General features: G+C 45.8%; 1 protein-coding gene across 3 annotated transcripts in view; it reads right to left on the bottom strand.

Moving 5' to 3' along the window:
• MASP1 (MBL associated serine protease 1) overlaps positions 1-16,708 on the bottom strand; it is a 76,260-nt gene that overhangs the window by 16,149 nt on the left and 43,403 nt on the right. Inside the window, exons 8-11 of one of the 3 annotated variants that reach the window (XM_058662132.1) lie at positions 16,280-16,358; positions 9,352-9,489; positions 7,926-8,000; positions 790-3,241 (exon numbers count right to left, since the gene is read on the bottom strand). In XM_058662132.1, coding sequence (XP_058518115.1) covers positions 2,358-3,241; positions 7,926-8,000; positions 9,352-9,489; positions 16,280-16,358 — 1,176 coding nt within the window. In that variant the 3' untranslated portion in view covers positions 790-2,357. Of the gene's footprint in view, positions 1-789; positions 3,242-7,925; positions 8,001-9,351; positions 9,490-13,468; positions 13,880-16,279; positions 16,359-16,708 lie in introns of those variants that run through there. The other 2 variants (XM_004577773.4, XM_058662133.1) reach the window with 2 other exon arrangements.

Here is a 16,708-nt window from a genome sequence, read left to right as displayed (position 1 = left end):
TTGACTCAACATTGCCTTGGTTATTTGGGGTCTTTCATGGCTCCATGTATATTTTAATAGTGTCTTTTTCTACTTCTGTGAAAACATATCATTAGTATGTTGATAAAGATTGCACTAGTCTGTAAAGCACTTTAGGTGATGACACATTTTAATGATATTGGGTCTCTTTCTCCATGAAACATGGATGTTTCTATTGACACCGACATGTCTTCAATCTCTTTTGTCAATGATTTACTGTTTGCCCCAGACACCAGCAAGAACCATTCACTGGACTGTCAAGTGGTGTCAAAAGCTGCTGACTAGTTCATGTCTCTTGATTACTGTCCTTCCTGCCTCCTAAACCACTATTCCTACTGTGTCTATGATCTCCCTTTTGGGATCTACCTCTTTCTGGAGGCTTCTCCTCGTGCCTTTGGTGCTGGTGTTTGCCTTGCAAACTCCTTGACTCCTTTCTTTTCTGCAAATTTCCAACATCTGAAGCAATCTGCCCCCATGGCATCTGTATCACCTCAAGGCCAGTAAATTTCAACTCAGACCCTAACTCTGCCCTCGGCTTTGAAATTCACTATTTATTTGTGCCTGCTTAAATGCCAGCCAGCTTGCTCAAAAACTCTTCAACCACAGCCAAACCAAACCCTGGTCTCCACCCTGCATAAACTTTTGCTGTTGTTCCAGATGTCTGTTACTGTCTCTAACCAACCACATCCTTGTTGCCTCTTGTATCTTCAACCCCCATATTCACTCATTAAGTTAGTGGTAAATCACTAGCAGAAGCAGCAAAGCTGTTGGTTATCCACAGAGGGTTTATTTCCTCTTTAGACCCCTGATAGGAGAAACATTACAGAGGCCCTGTACAGAGTAGTGAAGGATGTGATACAAAATATATAAAACATCACATCTACATGCACCATAGACATAGGAGTGTACTGTGTTTTGATGAGCCAATTGGAAGTGTGGACAATTGCTGGTATATTCTCTTGGAATCCTACTTAAGGGCTTCTCTGGTTGTCCTTCTTAGAGTCTCAGGGCAGAAACAGGACCATTAGGACCATCAAAGCAGGAGCTGTTGGTCACGGGTGGAGCCACCACAGTCAGAAGGACTTGGAGGAGTTCCGAGGCTTTCCTTTTATAGACAGGGAAATGGAGACTCAGGGAAGGAAAATGGTTTGTCAAAAGATTATACAGCAGTTAAATGTGGGACTGGAACTTCTTTTCCTTGCTTGTAGCACATGGAGCTTGTCTTGCCTTGACCTCTGGCCTCTGGAAATCAGGGTGTGAACCTCTTAGAACACACTTTCAGGTGCACTCTCTAATCTTCTCACACACCATGGGTGCTGCGCAGCCTTGTGAGATTTGAGCAACTCATGCTGTCTTGATCCCATCCTTTCTTCCATGTTGCCGCCTAGAGCATAGCAGGAGGCAGTGTGGGGCTTCTCTTGTCCCAAGTAATCGGTGGCGTTGGGGTTCAGGTTGCCTTTTCAGGTGATACATGTCAAAGCTGGGGTAAGGCTTCACGCTTGTCTCAAGTAGCAGGTGAGATGCCCTGTGATGTCAGCTGGCATTTGATAAAGGCGAATGGGCCCAAATCAGGTATTCTTAATCAGCAGTAGGGATTTAAGAGGGTTGAGCAGACTTTACTGCTGCTTTTCTCCCCTAATCAATATAAATCTTTGAGGCTATTCTTTGTCTTTTGAAGTTCCCTTAATAACTTAAAGGAGAGGACTTAGAGTGCAAGAAACTTTTGGGGATCAAATCCCAGGGATAAAAGTTTCCTGAGGAATTAGCCTAAAAGAGAAGGGGTACCAGGTTGTGGTCCATGTGTCCCCAATCCTGAATGGTACTTTTTTTTAGCAGAAGGGATAGAATTATTTCCCCTAGAGGGAAGATCTGGGGGAAATACAGGGTTGCAAAGTTTAGTTCAAAGTAAGGATATATTTCTGATCATTGGATTCAAACTCAGTTGTGCCAATCATGGGACCAATAGATTTGGTAAGTGATTGGGGTGCACAATGCCACTGGTATAAAACCCAGGCAGGAGAGGAGTGCTTGGATTGGCCCAGAGGCTTTCTAGTCCAGCTTCCTCATTACATGACTAGGGAGAGTGAGGTGCTGAGAGGGGAGAGAACTTGGCTGAGGTCACAGATGCAGGTCTCTTGCCTAGAGCCTTTTCCTTCTTCCACATCACTGCCTTTTCAGGGTCCCAGGGGCTGTCTTGGGAAGATGGGCTCCCCAGTAAGTCAGTGTGTGCCATATCCTTTGGTCTGGTCAATAACATGGAGTGTGCGGTTGGAAGTGTGTGGTGCAGCCTCCCCTGGGCTGGGCCAGGATACAGACAGGCTCTGAGGTTAAGAATCCGCTCACCGCTCCACCCGGAGCTCCCCCAGACCCTGCATGGAGCCCATCTGCTCCCAAACCCAGTCCACATAGTTGGCAACTTTGGTGTAGACACCATAGACTTGCTTGCTGCCACACTCTTCAGGGCCTCCCCAGGACACCAGGCCTTGGGCTACCCAGTGCTGACTCAAGTCATCAAAGATGGCAAAGGCTCCACCACTATCTCCAAGGCACGTGTCCTTACCACCTTCATAATAGCCAGCACAGAACATGTTCTCGGTGACACTGTAGTTGCCTGAACGGGACTCATAGCTGGTTTTGCACTCGGCCTGTGGCACCACAGGCAACTTGACGTACTGTAGGACATCTGACAAGGTCCGTGTGCCACTGCTGATGATCTCATCCACTGTCACATTGGGATTGGAAATACCCCAGCCCGCTACCAGGCCCAGCATGTGGGGGGCTGGGCCTTGGGGCTCTGGCCTTGGCAAGCAGATGGGCATGACACGGGGTCCCAGGGGCACAGGATCCTGCAGCTGCACCAGAGCTATGTCATGGTTATAGTTTTGGATATTGAAGTCTGGGTGGAGCAGCACCATGGCAGCTGAACTGTTGACAGCTCCTGATTTGTCCCTCACGTCGTGCAGCCCCAGGTAGACTGTGACGTGCTCCTTGGAGACTGGTATCACCGTGTTGTCCCTGCGCTGTGAGCGTAGCACATGAGCTGCAGTGAGGATCCAAGACTCAGAGAGCAGAGCCCCACTCCCAAACCACTTGTCATTTGGGACCCGTGAGGTGTCCTCCACCACTATCAGGGCTTGCCATGGGAAAAGGCCAGGCTCAGCATTCCGACCCCCAATGATCCGCTTGACCAGGTTTGGCAGGGAGCGGGAGGGTTGGCCACACACTGCAAGAACAAAGAGACAAAGACTGGTCAGGTCAGCCGTATGAAGAAAGTCACAAACAGGAAGTCAGATCTTGCCCACTGTAGATTATGCCACCATGTACCCTGATCTGCCTAAATTATGCCAGATTGGGATTGTTCTATCCTGATATTTTCGGGTCTCAGTCTTCCTGTGCTGGCCCATCTTCAGTTTAGTTCTTCTCTTGCTGGGACAAGCACTGGACCAGAACATTTCGGTTTCTGTCCATCCCAAGCTCCTTCTTTCTTGCTAGACCCCCTTTAGCCAGGCCGATCTCTAATAATGGTCACTTATCTCTCTTTTTCCCAAAAGGCATCTTATGTATGTAATGTGGTCCATACTGTGGATACTTCCACTTCCATGAGCAAAGCAAGATGGAAGAACGCTGCAAGACTGGCTAGCAGATCACAGCCAACACTGGACCGGGAACTGAGATTCCTGAGCGTGTGACCTGGCTTCTCTATTTTTGATGTGACTCTGAGTCAGTAAATTTCCCTCCCAAGATTTTGATTTTTGACCTGCCAAATGAAGCAGCTGGTCAGAGTGATCTCCAAGGATCATTCAAATTCCAAATTCCTTGAATTTTTATTTCATTTTCCTTGGCCATCCGCATTTCATAGGTTGATAAAACATTTCAGAGACTAAGAGATGAACTCAAGCTGATTTGACTATCCAGTAGAACAGCAGGAGCTTAACTTGATTCTAAGACAGCTGTCCTGTCTTTGGCCCACACTGCCTCATTAATGTTAAGTCCATGGGTATGAGCGACCCAGCCTTTCCTTCTCTGACTTAAAGGACCCATGGTCTGCTACTCATTCACTGAGGACCCAAGGAATCCAAGGTCAAGGAAATATGGCATAATCTACATGCAATGATGCATGAGCCCTGCCCTGGGCCACCCATCATTGCACCCAGGAGTTTTGTTGTACCTGAAGGGGAAGGAGAAAGGTCTGAGCAACTTCATTCCACTGAGTGGCACCCTGAGCATGCACCATGTCCCACCGGCCTCCTCCAGCCACGTGCTTCTGCCCCATGAGCAGAGGGTCTTCAGTAACAAGCCCCTGCTGGCTAAAAGCAATGTTGCTTGGACCTTTTCCATGAGTGTCGACCTCCTTCAGGTTGTAATTGCCAGGCTACCTTCTTGACTTTGAGTGCTCCCAATAGTCCTTCAGAGACCCAGAAATATTTTAGCCTTCTTGGCAACTTTGGGAGAACAACCTCTTGGTGAACCAATGATTTTCAGATGTCCTTCCTGATGCCAAATGCTTCTGGTATGATCCGGGGGTACCCTGGCATTCATTCACCCCAGTCCAGATGTGAATGGGTAATTACAACTCTGGTCTGCTGTACTCATTCAAAGTTCAGGGCTGGCAACCAACAAGGTGGCATCAAGATAGGTTTGTGACTGGCTTGGCATAACAATCCATTCAGCGCTGAGAGACCTCATCTGGGGAGGGATCTTTGGCTTAGTAAATGGTCACAAGAAAGCCAGTGCTGAATAGTGCCTTTTTCTAACAAAGGCACCATTGGTGAACCCCAGATCACAGAACGTCAGAATTGCAGAAACCTCAGAGAAGAATTTAGAGATGGAGAAATGAAGGCTCCAGGAAAGCAAGTGATTTGTTCAAAGACGTCCAGTTTTGTTTTTTCATTAAACTCTGTTTTTTGTTCGATGTGCCTTTGACCTTTCAAGAGGTGAATGATGTAGTAAACATTTTGGAATTCTCATTGAAACTGGGTCATTTTTTACCGACTGCAGTCATTCCTTATTTTTTCTCTCCTTGGAAAAAGAAACTTTTAAATCTAACGGCTTCAGCTGTTCTAAAGCCATGGGCTGTAGAAGACAGTGCATGTGATTCTCTTGGAGTTCAGGTTCCTGAAGATGACATGTAATATGATCAGAGCCAGAGAATGGCTCAACATGGCTCATGTTGTTGTCAGAAGTCTCGGGGTTGTCTTCCAGCTTTTCTCTTAGCTCTTTGGAGCTATGCTTGAACAAATCACTGCAACATTCTGATCTTTAGCTTTCATGTATTTGAAATAAGGTGCAAATAACATTTCTCAGCAGGCTCTCTGGAAGGGTAGGCATCCCAATGCTGGGCAAAATGGCTTTTTCCACCCTCACTTGCATTCTATTGCAATCTCAGTGTTCTAGGAGAAAACTTAGGAACTTCTGGCCTGATCCAATAAAAATTACATGGCTCTGCCAAACTCTGGGTATTAGAATAATTTTATGTTTCATAATATTCAAGATGCTTTGTGCAAACAAGACTAACCTCTAAATGTTAATGTGCTCTTCAATTCTTAAGGATTAGTGGCAGACAATCCATAGCCTTTTCATTGTAATGTCAATAACAAAGGTTACTAGAATGTACCATTCATCTAATAAGCTATTTCAGCTTATCTAACAAATCAAGGTAGTAAGATACAAATGTCACCCAATACTTAACCACACAGTAAAGCTGTTACTATTGTTTGTGCAAGTTTGCAAACAGAATCAGGAAGAACACTTAATTTTCAGTGTTTCTCACTGTTATCCTTACCAGGTAGATTATTTAGTCACTGGCATGCTTTGCTTTTAAAGCAAATCCGAACACCGGAACAGAGTGTGGGTCGAGCCAGGTTTGGTCACGACAAAAGCAGTACACAACATGGAATGCCAAGGTGAGGTTGCCTATACCGAATGTGACCGCAGCACCCAACCAGCACACGTGAGAACCAGGAAGGGAGGGGGCAGAACCGGCAGGGGAATAAGGGATAGTTCCCTTACTGGACAGCTACTCCCACTGGAGAGCGTGAGCTGGGATGGGGACAGACCAGACTAGGCAGGGCTACAACACCTGTGCGCCTCATGTGAACCAGATCAGGGAAATACTAGGCTGGGCTGATTATTCCTCCTGATGCAATCTACAATTAGAGTGGGTGAGGCTTGTTGGGACTTAGCCACAGCATCAGCTGGCAGAAGCTGGCACTGGGGACTAGTTCTGTCAAGTTAAACCACAGAACCACCTGGAGAGTGCATAATTCAGGAGTGGGAGTGGCCTGGGAGGGAGATAGTGGGCTCCTCCCTCTTAGGTTACCACCCCCCACGGAAGGGCACGAAAACTTGGACAGGGACTGGGGTGGCTAGACAGAAAGACACCCAACAACATCCGTGAAGGCTGGAGAGTTGAGCTGGTTAGATGGAACAAGGTTTTAATACCCATTGACATGTATGAGAGCAGAAGGGGATGTGGGACAGACTGGACTAGTCTGCCACACGTATTGGCAAACCAGGGTAGGGGGCACTCCTGGTGGGGGTTATTGTGGGCCGCTCCGACTAGGTTGCAGCTCCCACTGGTTTATGCGAGGGCCGAGTATGTGCTGGGCAGAACCAGGCTGGACTGCAAACACCCATTGGTTCCAGTGGAAGACAGGGATGGAAACAGAACCAACCCAGCAATTGCAACCACCAGCTGATTGGGGCAATGGACTGTGCCAGGCCCTGTGCTTGCTAGTACATACAAGAATCTGGTCTGGGAACACCTCAAAGTTTCTTTGGGGATCTCCCCAATCGAACTGCCAGACTCAGAACCCTAACCATGAAAAGACAGAGGACTGAACAAGTCAATCAACCACCTCAGCTATATGTTGGCAATGAAAATACTGGGCAAAAGGAGACTCTATGATTGACTATGTCAATCAGTGGATTCTCCAGCGACCCCATCGTTCTTGGAGTAGCGAGAGTGGCAGCAATTCAGAACTGTTGAACTATCAAAACCACTTGAGCAAGACCCTCAGAGCATGCCCCACATCTGGGATATGGGGTGGGTGGGTGGGAGACTGGGTGGGGCTTCTCCCTTAAAATCTCCTTTTACATCAGATATATTAAGGAAACAATACGGAACTAATTGTCTTGCCCATCTTCCTGTAGTGCTTGAATCTTTTTACCCTAATTATGTCAAGATTGTCAATAAATAAATAAATAAATAAATAAATAAATAAATATTTTAAAAATGTTAAATACAGTAAATGTTGGGTTTAATATTTTCCTAAGTCACTGGCTTCAGACTACTGTGTGTATTTGGAGCCTGTAATTTTCTCAGGCAATTTGCATATATGGGCATTGTGATTATAATGAGAATAATCTAAACAGGTAATGACAATGTCAGAGCAAATATCAGAGGCTTCTGTGTGCACACTGACATTGTAAAATTCTATTCCCATTTTTAAGTGACGTCTGTAGGTGAACACTGAGGAAGGCAGCAATCAGAAAGACTTGAGCACATCGCTGTTTGAAAGAAGCTATTACTTTGTGCCATAGTTATTTGTTATTTGTGTTACATTGCCATCTCCTTTACAATGGAATAAATGCTCCAGGACAGGATGATCCCACTCCTGAGTTCCCTGGAGCAACAGCAAGTGCACACAGATTGTTTTGGATGAAAAATCTGATGGAAAAGGTGCAGAAGTAGACAGTGAGGAGAGAAGAAAGGTATTGGTATGGCAAAATAGACTGAATTTACAATTTGGTTGGTTTGAGAAAGTGTGTGGTTGTCTCTGACCTTCAACCGTCTGAAGCCATCCCTTAAAAAAAATCAAAGCATCATGCTTGATAATTCTCTGTTAACAGCAGAGCTTGTGGGACCTTAGGGAGACCTTGAAGCAAAGGTTTTGGAAGTTAGGTACCTGGAAGGCAAGTGGGCAGCCTTTTCCCCAGCGCTTCATTTATCCAGATACCTTGGGCCGAGCAGGTATACAAACCTGTGTGAGGGGAAAAAGGAGGAAGGTGGAAAATGGTTTATTTGTAATATGTGGAAAACAGATCTGGGTTCTTTCCTCATCTAAAGTGGATCATAGCAGTAGCTTCTCAAATGGTCTTTCTCGTGCCATTCTTTTTCTGCTTGAAGGATCAGACCATGTTTCCTCCTTAGCCCCATATCACCACTGGTTCCTCTTTGTTCTCACAAATGAACACAGCTCTCTTTGGTGCATTGACCAAGGCTAGCGCTGACTCCTGCCTGTATCCCAAGCCTGTGCTGCCAAGCCCATGGTAGCACTTCCTCCTCATGAGTCACAGAGACTGATTCACTCAGTACTCTGCAGCACAATGCCCTTCTCTACTTCACACACTTTGCTAAGCAGCCTTTATGGCCACGATTTGAGTCTTACGATGACCCTGTAATCTGTGTCTCTGTTCCATTTGTGAAGACAGAAGACAGGAGACATAAAGAAATTAGAATTTTCTTAGTACTTGTGAGTCACAGAGGCAGAGCTGGTGGGCCCTCCCATCAACCTAGGGCTCCTTCTCTGTTAGGGACGGAGTGCAGGGTATTGGGGTGCTACATCCTCATTCTCGGAATGTGACCTGAGAAGTGAGCAAAGGTAAGGCATTGTCCCCAACTGTTTCTCCTCAAAATATTTTGCACACCTTTACAGGGGCCAGTGAATTGGCCATTGTTATCACTTGCCCTTAAATCTTTGTGCTGCTGCACAGCTCCTGGGGACAGCAAGGGCTGTACCTGTCTGTGGGCATGGATGTGATCTGGATGTGGACAGCTATAGCTGGGCTTGAGTCATAGAAGTTGTGCTGGGCTTCGTGGTGAGGCAGATCTGCTGCTCCCTGAACTCCCTCTTCCCTCCCACACCCAAACCCAATACATGTGAAGGGATCAGGTCTTTGAAGGAAGAACTCTTTCCAAGCCCACTGAATGGGACTGATTGGGCCAGAAGAATGCTTAGCCAGAAGATGAGGTAGAGACTAGCCAAGTTCATTCCTGGGCTACATGAAGGGAAACTGGGCTTCCACTTGGCCCTCCTTTCTTCTCTTAGTTGGGCCAGCCTGTGGCCCCTTTGTGAGCCCATCAATAGGGGCTTTTCTAGGGAGTGTAGCTAGATTTAAAGATAAGAAAAAAATGCCTGGGTTTTGGTCCCTAGACTTAATTTCTGCATATAAATGGGGGCAACCCCAGGAGCTCAGAAGGTGTGTGAATGGGCTGAGGGGAAGCTCTTTGCTAGGGGGCTATACATACTTAGAAACCATGTTTCAAAACCATGTTTTGGCCCTGATGGGTGTTCTAGGTAAGAGAAAAGTGGGGCAGCATACTGGGCTTACCTGTGATATTCTGCAGCATTTTGTAATAGGGCTCCTGGCACGTGTATCTGATCTCAGATTTGTATGTAGTAAGGTTATTACTTGTGAAGAAGGTGATTAGCCCATGCTCCAGTGCAGCTGGGACTCCACAGTCTACCACTGAAAGAGAAAACACGAGATGCCTCAACTGCCTTTCACTTCTCTTATTGGGCTATCCATGAGACTGTCTCAAACAGATGTGCAGAGAGTGAATTGTACACAACTATTCAAGTCTATCTGAGTGGTACCCCTGGATTACGCAGTATATAATCTGTTTCACTTCCAGCAGCCCCACTCTCGGGGTTTCTTCCATCCCTTTTATAGTGCTGCTCTGTGGTGAACTCACCTGAGCTCCTATTAATTTCAGGTGGGGGCAGATCCCATCTGTTCCCTCTACTATGAACCCTCTCCTTGGCATTCAGTTCTATTGTACAATTCTCTTTGCATCTTCTTCCTAAGTATGAAGCTTACTGTTCAAGGAGAAAACTGGCTGACATGGACCAAATAATCTGTTGTTCCTCCAGTCCCGAAGCACAGGCTGAGTAAGCACCATTATTATGCTCACACTGGAGGTTGTCTCACACACACACACAACAAAAAAACAAAACAAAACAAAACAAAACAAAACAAAACAAAAAACAAAACCAGACTAAAATCCAGCTCCTGCCTGAGTGCACAGCTCCAACCTGTTTGTTCTCCCCACACAGCATGCTTGGTGCAGAAAGCAGGATCTGGGTCGGCATGAACTGATTTTTAGCCTTCATCTGCTCATTTCTCCAACTGTTGGTAACTTGGCATTGAAGATAACTGTAGTTTCCATGTAGGACATGACCAAAGATACCTGCTTCTTAGAAGGTGTCTGAGGGAGCTTCCATTCTAATCATGTCTTCCAGCAGTCACCAGCACTGAGGGTGTCCAGTGTGATGGTGTCTGACATCCTTGACTGAGAACTCAGCCCAGGGTCCTCCTCTAGAGGATGATGCTCATATCATTTTAGGTACAATGACCTTGGAGAGAGTCCAAGAACCTTAGAGGGATCCTAGAATTTCATGGCTGGAAATGAGCCTCTGTATTTCACAGATAAGCCCATCCAGTAGACCTGACTAGTCTGAGGCACACTGTGGCTTACTTTCAGGGTGAGAACTGGATCTGACCTTGAACTCAAGGTTGTTCTAGTAAATGAAGCTAACTCCTTTAGGGACTGCTTTCCAGTCAGTTCGCCTGCACCAGGTACTAGCTGGCTTATATGGATGCTCATTGTCAACCAGTATTGCCAAAGTTTCCCCTCCTCCCGGATGTCACTTGCTTTCTTGAGAAACACAAAGGGGATTTTACCCCTGAGTGCAATTCAGATGCTGTGATTTTCACTTTAGGATTCCAAATTCTCCTTGGTCTAGAGCATTATCTACCTTAAAATATACGTGATTCCAAGGCCCTCTGGCTTGAAGAAAAAGGATGCAAGAAGGGAGTAAATACAAATCTCTCTTATCCACAAGGAAGGCAAAAGCTAGGAAAACAGGCTTTATCCTGGCCTCCAGTTCATCAGACAAATAATTCACATTTATTGTGAATTCTTGGCGAGGGAAAACATGTGCAAGTCAACACTAGGATGAGAGAAGTCATGATATTTCTTATTAAAACTATAAGTAGTTTAAATCTGTTTTCCTGCTGAATTGCAGTGTAGGATTCTATTCCCCTTTCGTGCAATGTGGTGGTGCTTAGACATTGGGGCTACTCTGGCCCCCTTAGCTTTGGTCTGATTGTTTTGTATAAATTTGCCTCAAGACCTAACTACTTCGTTCTTCGTAGGGGAATTCAGAGCTGGCTTTGGACGTGATCGGTGGCTCGAGCTAGCAGGATGGCATGTGCAGCTTTCCCATTGCTCCAGAGAAGCACCTTTGCCCTTGGATACAACCGTTCCTATAGCCAGATAGATGGATAAATAGACATTGGAAAAGGTAGGCTCACATCTGGGGCTGGTGTGATGTCTCAACTGGCTAATCATCTACCTTGCAGCACTAACCCCCATATGGGTGCCAGTCCATGTTCTGACTGCTCCACTTTTGATTCAGCACCCTACTTGTGACCTGGGACAGCAGCAGAGGATGGCCCAAAGCCTTGGGACCTAGCACCTGCATAGGAGACCCTGAAGAAGCTTCTGGCTTAGGATCGACTCAGCTCCAGCCTGAAGCAGTGGATAGATCTTTCTATCTCCCCTTCTCATTGTAAATCTGCCTTCCCACTAAAAATGAAAGATTAAGAAAGAAGAAGAAGAAGAAGAAGAAGAGGAAGAGGAAGAGGAAGAAGAAGAAGAAGAAGAAGAAGAAGAAGAAGAAGAAGAAGAAGAAGAAGAAGAAAGGAAGGAAGAAAGAAAGAGGGTCCAGTGTGGTAGCCTCACAGCTAAATCCTTGCCTTGCATGTGCCGGGATCCCATATGGGTGCCGGTTCTAATTCCAGTGGCTCCGCTTTCCATCCAGCTCCCTGCTTGTGGCCTGGGAAAGCAGTGGAGGATGGCCCAAAGCCTTGGGACCATGCACCCAAGTGGAAGACCTGGAAAAGACTCCTGGCTCTTGGCTTCAGCTCAACTCTGATCGTTGTGGCCGTTTGGGGAGTGAATCATTGAATGGAAGATCTTCCTCTCTGTCTCTCCTCTTCTGTATATATCTGACTTTCCAATAAAAAATAAATACATCTTTTAGTAAAAAGAAAAAAAAAGAAAGAAAAGCTTATGTCAGCTTGGTTATGGTGAGCTGAGAAGAGATATACTGCTTCCCATGTCTCCATTGGCAGGCAAAAAGCCTTATCTGGATGGTATCTCAAGACTACTTGCCCTGGTGAGTGCCCCAGAGCACAATCAGCACACCAGACTCCTCCCCGCTCCTTAGTTAGTCCACCTCCTTCAGTTTCTGCAGGTCCTGTCCTGTTCTATGATGTTTTCTTTAGGCATTTCCACAAACTGAAATCAAAACATCCTCACTCTTAGTCCTAGGACCTGTGCCTTCACCCCCACCCCACCCATCTCACTGTCATTTCCAATTGCCATTTATTCTTTAGACACAGCTTCCTGGGCCTGCAGTTCTGAGCATGCTTTACTACATTCAGGGGTTTTCTAGAGACCTGCCCGCAATCCTAGTGCTCAGGACTCAGCCCCCTTCCTAGCCTCAGGTTTACCACCCTCAGAATAGCCTCTTCAGCATCACCAGACAATTCAGCATGCCAACCTCTACTTTGCTTCTTCCCATCCCTGCTGTCTGGGATGCCCTGTGCCCATGCTCTGGCTACCCATGAAACCTTAGTCACACACAGCTTCTTCCTGGCAGCGTTTCTAACTATTCTTACTGGATAGGACAGCTTTTCTGTTCTATAACTATTCGTATCCCTCTGATATCACATGTCATATGTTGCACTTATTTGGACATGCATAAAATTTTCCTTTTTGAGTTATGATTTCTTCTACCACACCGAGTACAATGCCTGTTAATACATTATGGACTTCAAATGGTTTATTTTACAGATGCTTATCTGGTAGCCAGCCCATCTCCTCCCTTGGTGGCACCTCTATCACAGACTGTACCTGTAGGTCACCAGACCACTCACTGTCCATTCATCTGTGATTCTGCCCTCATTAGGTGGCCGTTTAATTGCCAAATAGATTGGTTAGTCACAATGTAATTCAAGGGTTCTCAGACATGGCTGTACAGAGTTTGTTCAGGATGAAGCAGAGATTCCAGCACCTTTTTCATTGTTTATGAAAAAGTGACACTCCCCAGCACCAGAGCGGAGGATCACTGCTTTCAGTTGTTATGAGTATCATTTTAATACCTTTAATCCAAGGAATATAAGAGTTACAAAATCTGCAAGTCCTAGAAGGAAGACCTTTCCATGGTGGAATTTCAGCCCTGCCTTAGGTTAGAAGATAAGCGGTGGTTTGTGAATAACATGTCCAAATTCTCAAAATCCACACCCTATGAACAATGATTTGTTTTACCTACTCACGACTATTAACACAGTACCAACAGATAAAAACTGTAAAATCATAAAGTCACAGGTATTCTGGCTCATTTGAATATGAAGTAGGGCCCAGATTAGAAACCTAGTTAGCATAAGGCCACATGATTGTATATTGAACCCTGTGTCTCTGGGACTGAAGGCATTTTTTTTTTCCATTGAGAAGAGAACAAAGCCCTTATTGGTACTAAAAAAAAAAAAAAAGAATCCCCCATTGTCTGTTATTTTCCAAAGTCATGCTTAAATGATGGGTGAACCCTCAGAAAGGAGGATTTGTTTTCATAAACTCAGCAGCTTCCACTACTGTGACTGTGCCGACTCATCCAGCATCCATCCTAGTCTTCATTGACATGGGCAGTGGAGGGTTGATGGGTAGGAAGGGGTAGAGCAGTGCTAGCCCCAGTGAGTGATCCAGTTCTGGATGGCTGCATTTGATGGGGTCCCGTCATTCATTCTGCCATTTGCTCTGACTCCAGTGGGCTCTCCAAATCGATTTCTCTTTCTGCCACCATGGTGAGGATCAAAGAGGGTTCAGGAGACACAGAGAAAAGGGTAGCAGAGAGAAGAAGAGAGAAAGAGAGAAGAAAAAGAGAAAAATTAGCCAGCAAAGCAAGAACAGTTCATGCAGGAAATGCAGAAATCACTCCACCAGAATTGACTAAGGATGCACAGTGCAGGTACAGCCAGCGTAAAGGACAGATTGCAGTTGCGGAATTTATGCATGCTGAGAGAATGCATAGCCACACAACCTGTCTCATGAGGGTGATGAAGTTCTGCCCCCACAGAGGGCTTTGCATTCATCCAATTCAACACCTCTCATTTGACAGCACTAAGAACAGAGCAGGATTTTTCACCACAACAAGGGGAGGAGGAAGGGCCAGAGCCACAACCCGTGATCCCCACTTCAGGTTCCAGAGTATAATTTCGGTCTCTTCCTAGTATTCCACCCACATTCCCTGTCTTTTCAACTTCCCTAGGACCCAGCAATGTACCTGCTACACATGCTCAACATTTAGTGAGTGAGTGTAGGTAACAGCTATGTCTGAAAAAGAAAATCTAGTGGCCTTAAATCAGCACGGAATAGGGTCAGAATAAGGCAGGACATTTTCTCTTTTCCTTAGCCAGAAATAACAAGTGATTCCGTTGTTTGAAAAGTCCTGTTAAAGCAACACTTGTCAATATAATAGTACCTTTTGTTGAAACAGAAAGTGCTTCATCACAGAAAAGTATCATGAATAGTATTTTCCACTTTTGACACCTGTGAGTGAGGGAAATGTCATCTAGGAAAAAATGTCTAGGAAGTGAGGGGATTAGGTCAGGAAGTAGGGGGACATAAGCTTCTGCTATGCTTTTACTTGTTCCAGGTGCTCCCCATGTGACAAATGTGTTAGCCTGTTTAGTCCTAGAATAATTTTGAGTGCAGGAAACTGAGGTCACATGAGTCTGAGTTAGTTGCTTAGAAACGTTCAATGGCTAGAATCTAAATGTGAAGCTTTCTGATTCCCAGTCTGTCCTGAAGACTCCATAACCTCTTTACTCTTTGCCTTGTCCTATACAGCATGTGTCCCAGAACTCAGCCGCAGCACTCCACAAGAAACCACATGTTAGAGTTGGGGGTGTCTGCCCCTGAGAACTCCTCCCATGTCAGGAGTTATCTTTCCCATCTGAATTCCTACAGAACCCTGCCAAGGCATCCAGGAAACATTTGTCGAAGTCAAAACATGCCCCCCCTTTCCCACAGTGGGCCCTTACTCAAGCCACAGCATTATAGGAGAGAAAAATTGAGAACACACTCTACCTCAGTGTTCTCCCTGGGATTTACATCAAGGGAGCTGCGTGGTATGACAGCATCCCCCTTGGCTCAGTGGGAATTTCTCTGTCTGCTTGGCACACTGCTGGACATTCAGTAGGAAGGGAAGAGGTCAGCACCCCAAAATCTTTATGAGAAGTCATGGAATGGGGGCAGAGGGAGCAGCTATCCCAATTGTTGACTCTTCATCTCAGTGTTCTAAAGTAACTGCCACCCCTTCCTTCCTTCTCTGTTTGCTATTACTCGACTTTCTTGTTCCACTGCTGCCATAAGGCAGCTACTGCAACTGTGGTCTGGGGAGGGGGAGGGAGTAATGGTTAGAAATTGCTAGATATAGATGGGCTTTATTATAGAATCACTGGCATGTATGGAGAGGCTTCAAAACTTTACGAAAGATAATTGTTACAAAAATATGCATGGCTTTAAAATGCTACTTGCACTCAAATAAGCCCATTTTTCCACAGACTTTATTAAGGGCTGCTATACTCTAGGACACTAAACTTAGCCCAAATTTCTTTATGTTACAGTAGAGGTAATAGACCTGTCCATGATCAGAGCGCATGAACTGCAGGGGCAGGGCAAGAACTGAAGTCCACGGAAGAGCTCCATCCCCTGTGCTACCCTCACAGCACTCCCTACAAATCCCTAAACTGCCCCAGAAGATGTAGTGTGTATAGATATGGCAACACAGAGAATAGCAAGGTCACTCTGTCCTGGGTACCAGCACCTAAATTGTTTCCTGAATTAGCAATGGGCTGAGTCCCTACCTGGGAACACATTGTCCTTCCAGCTATTTGGTAGCCTGTTGGCAGGCTGAGCTGACATCAGAATTCATAAAGCAAGGTGTGGTATAAGAGAAGTTTCTGTTGGGATCCTGAAGTGTTATTGCTGAAGGGGGTGTGCATACCTTTATTGTCCTGTCTTCAAGTGTTCTTAAGCCTTGTCTCTACTGATCTTGAAGTATTCCTACCAAGCTTTCCCTTTTGTGTTGTCTATGCTCAGATTTCATTAGTGTGTGTCAGATGTGTGTGTGTGTGTGAGTGTGTAGAGGGAGCACAACATCCTTGGCAATCAACCATTTTGTTTTCTTACTTTTGCAGATAGGAATCTTGTTACTCCACGTCCCGTCCTTCAGACACTCGATCTGGAAAGTATCCATCTCTATGTCATCCTGGGAAGAAACAGCAAGAAAATAGCAAGGGAGAAAAAAAGGAGGTTGGGTGGGGCAAATATTTACTTAGCATCCAAATGCACTGGATCTCCAAACATGGCTCTCCTCTGTGAGGACTTCCCACCATGGACCTCCAAGGGCAAGCTTGAAGGTAAAGGGAAGATGACGCCCCTCACACAGAGGCCAGGGCTGTGTTCTGGAAGGCACTGGAGAGCTTGGCTCCTAAGAGAAGCCTGTCAGCTTGACTTCTTTTCTGGAGCAATTGTGTTCAAACTTGAGCAAGCAGCATCACCCAGAGGGCTATTGAAGCAGACTCCTGAGCCTCACACCCAAAGTTTCAGATTCTGTGG

This window comes from Ochotona princeps, chromosome 3 (genome assembly GCF_030435755.1).
Source record: "Ochotona princeps isolate mOchPri1 chromosome 3, mOchPri1.hap1, whole genome shotgun sequence".
NCBI lineage: Eukaryota > Metazoa > Chordata > Mammalia > Lagomorpha > Ochotonidae > Ochotona > Ochotona princeps.
This window is presented reverse-complemented; position numbering and strand designations above follow the sequence as displayed.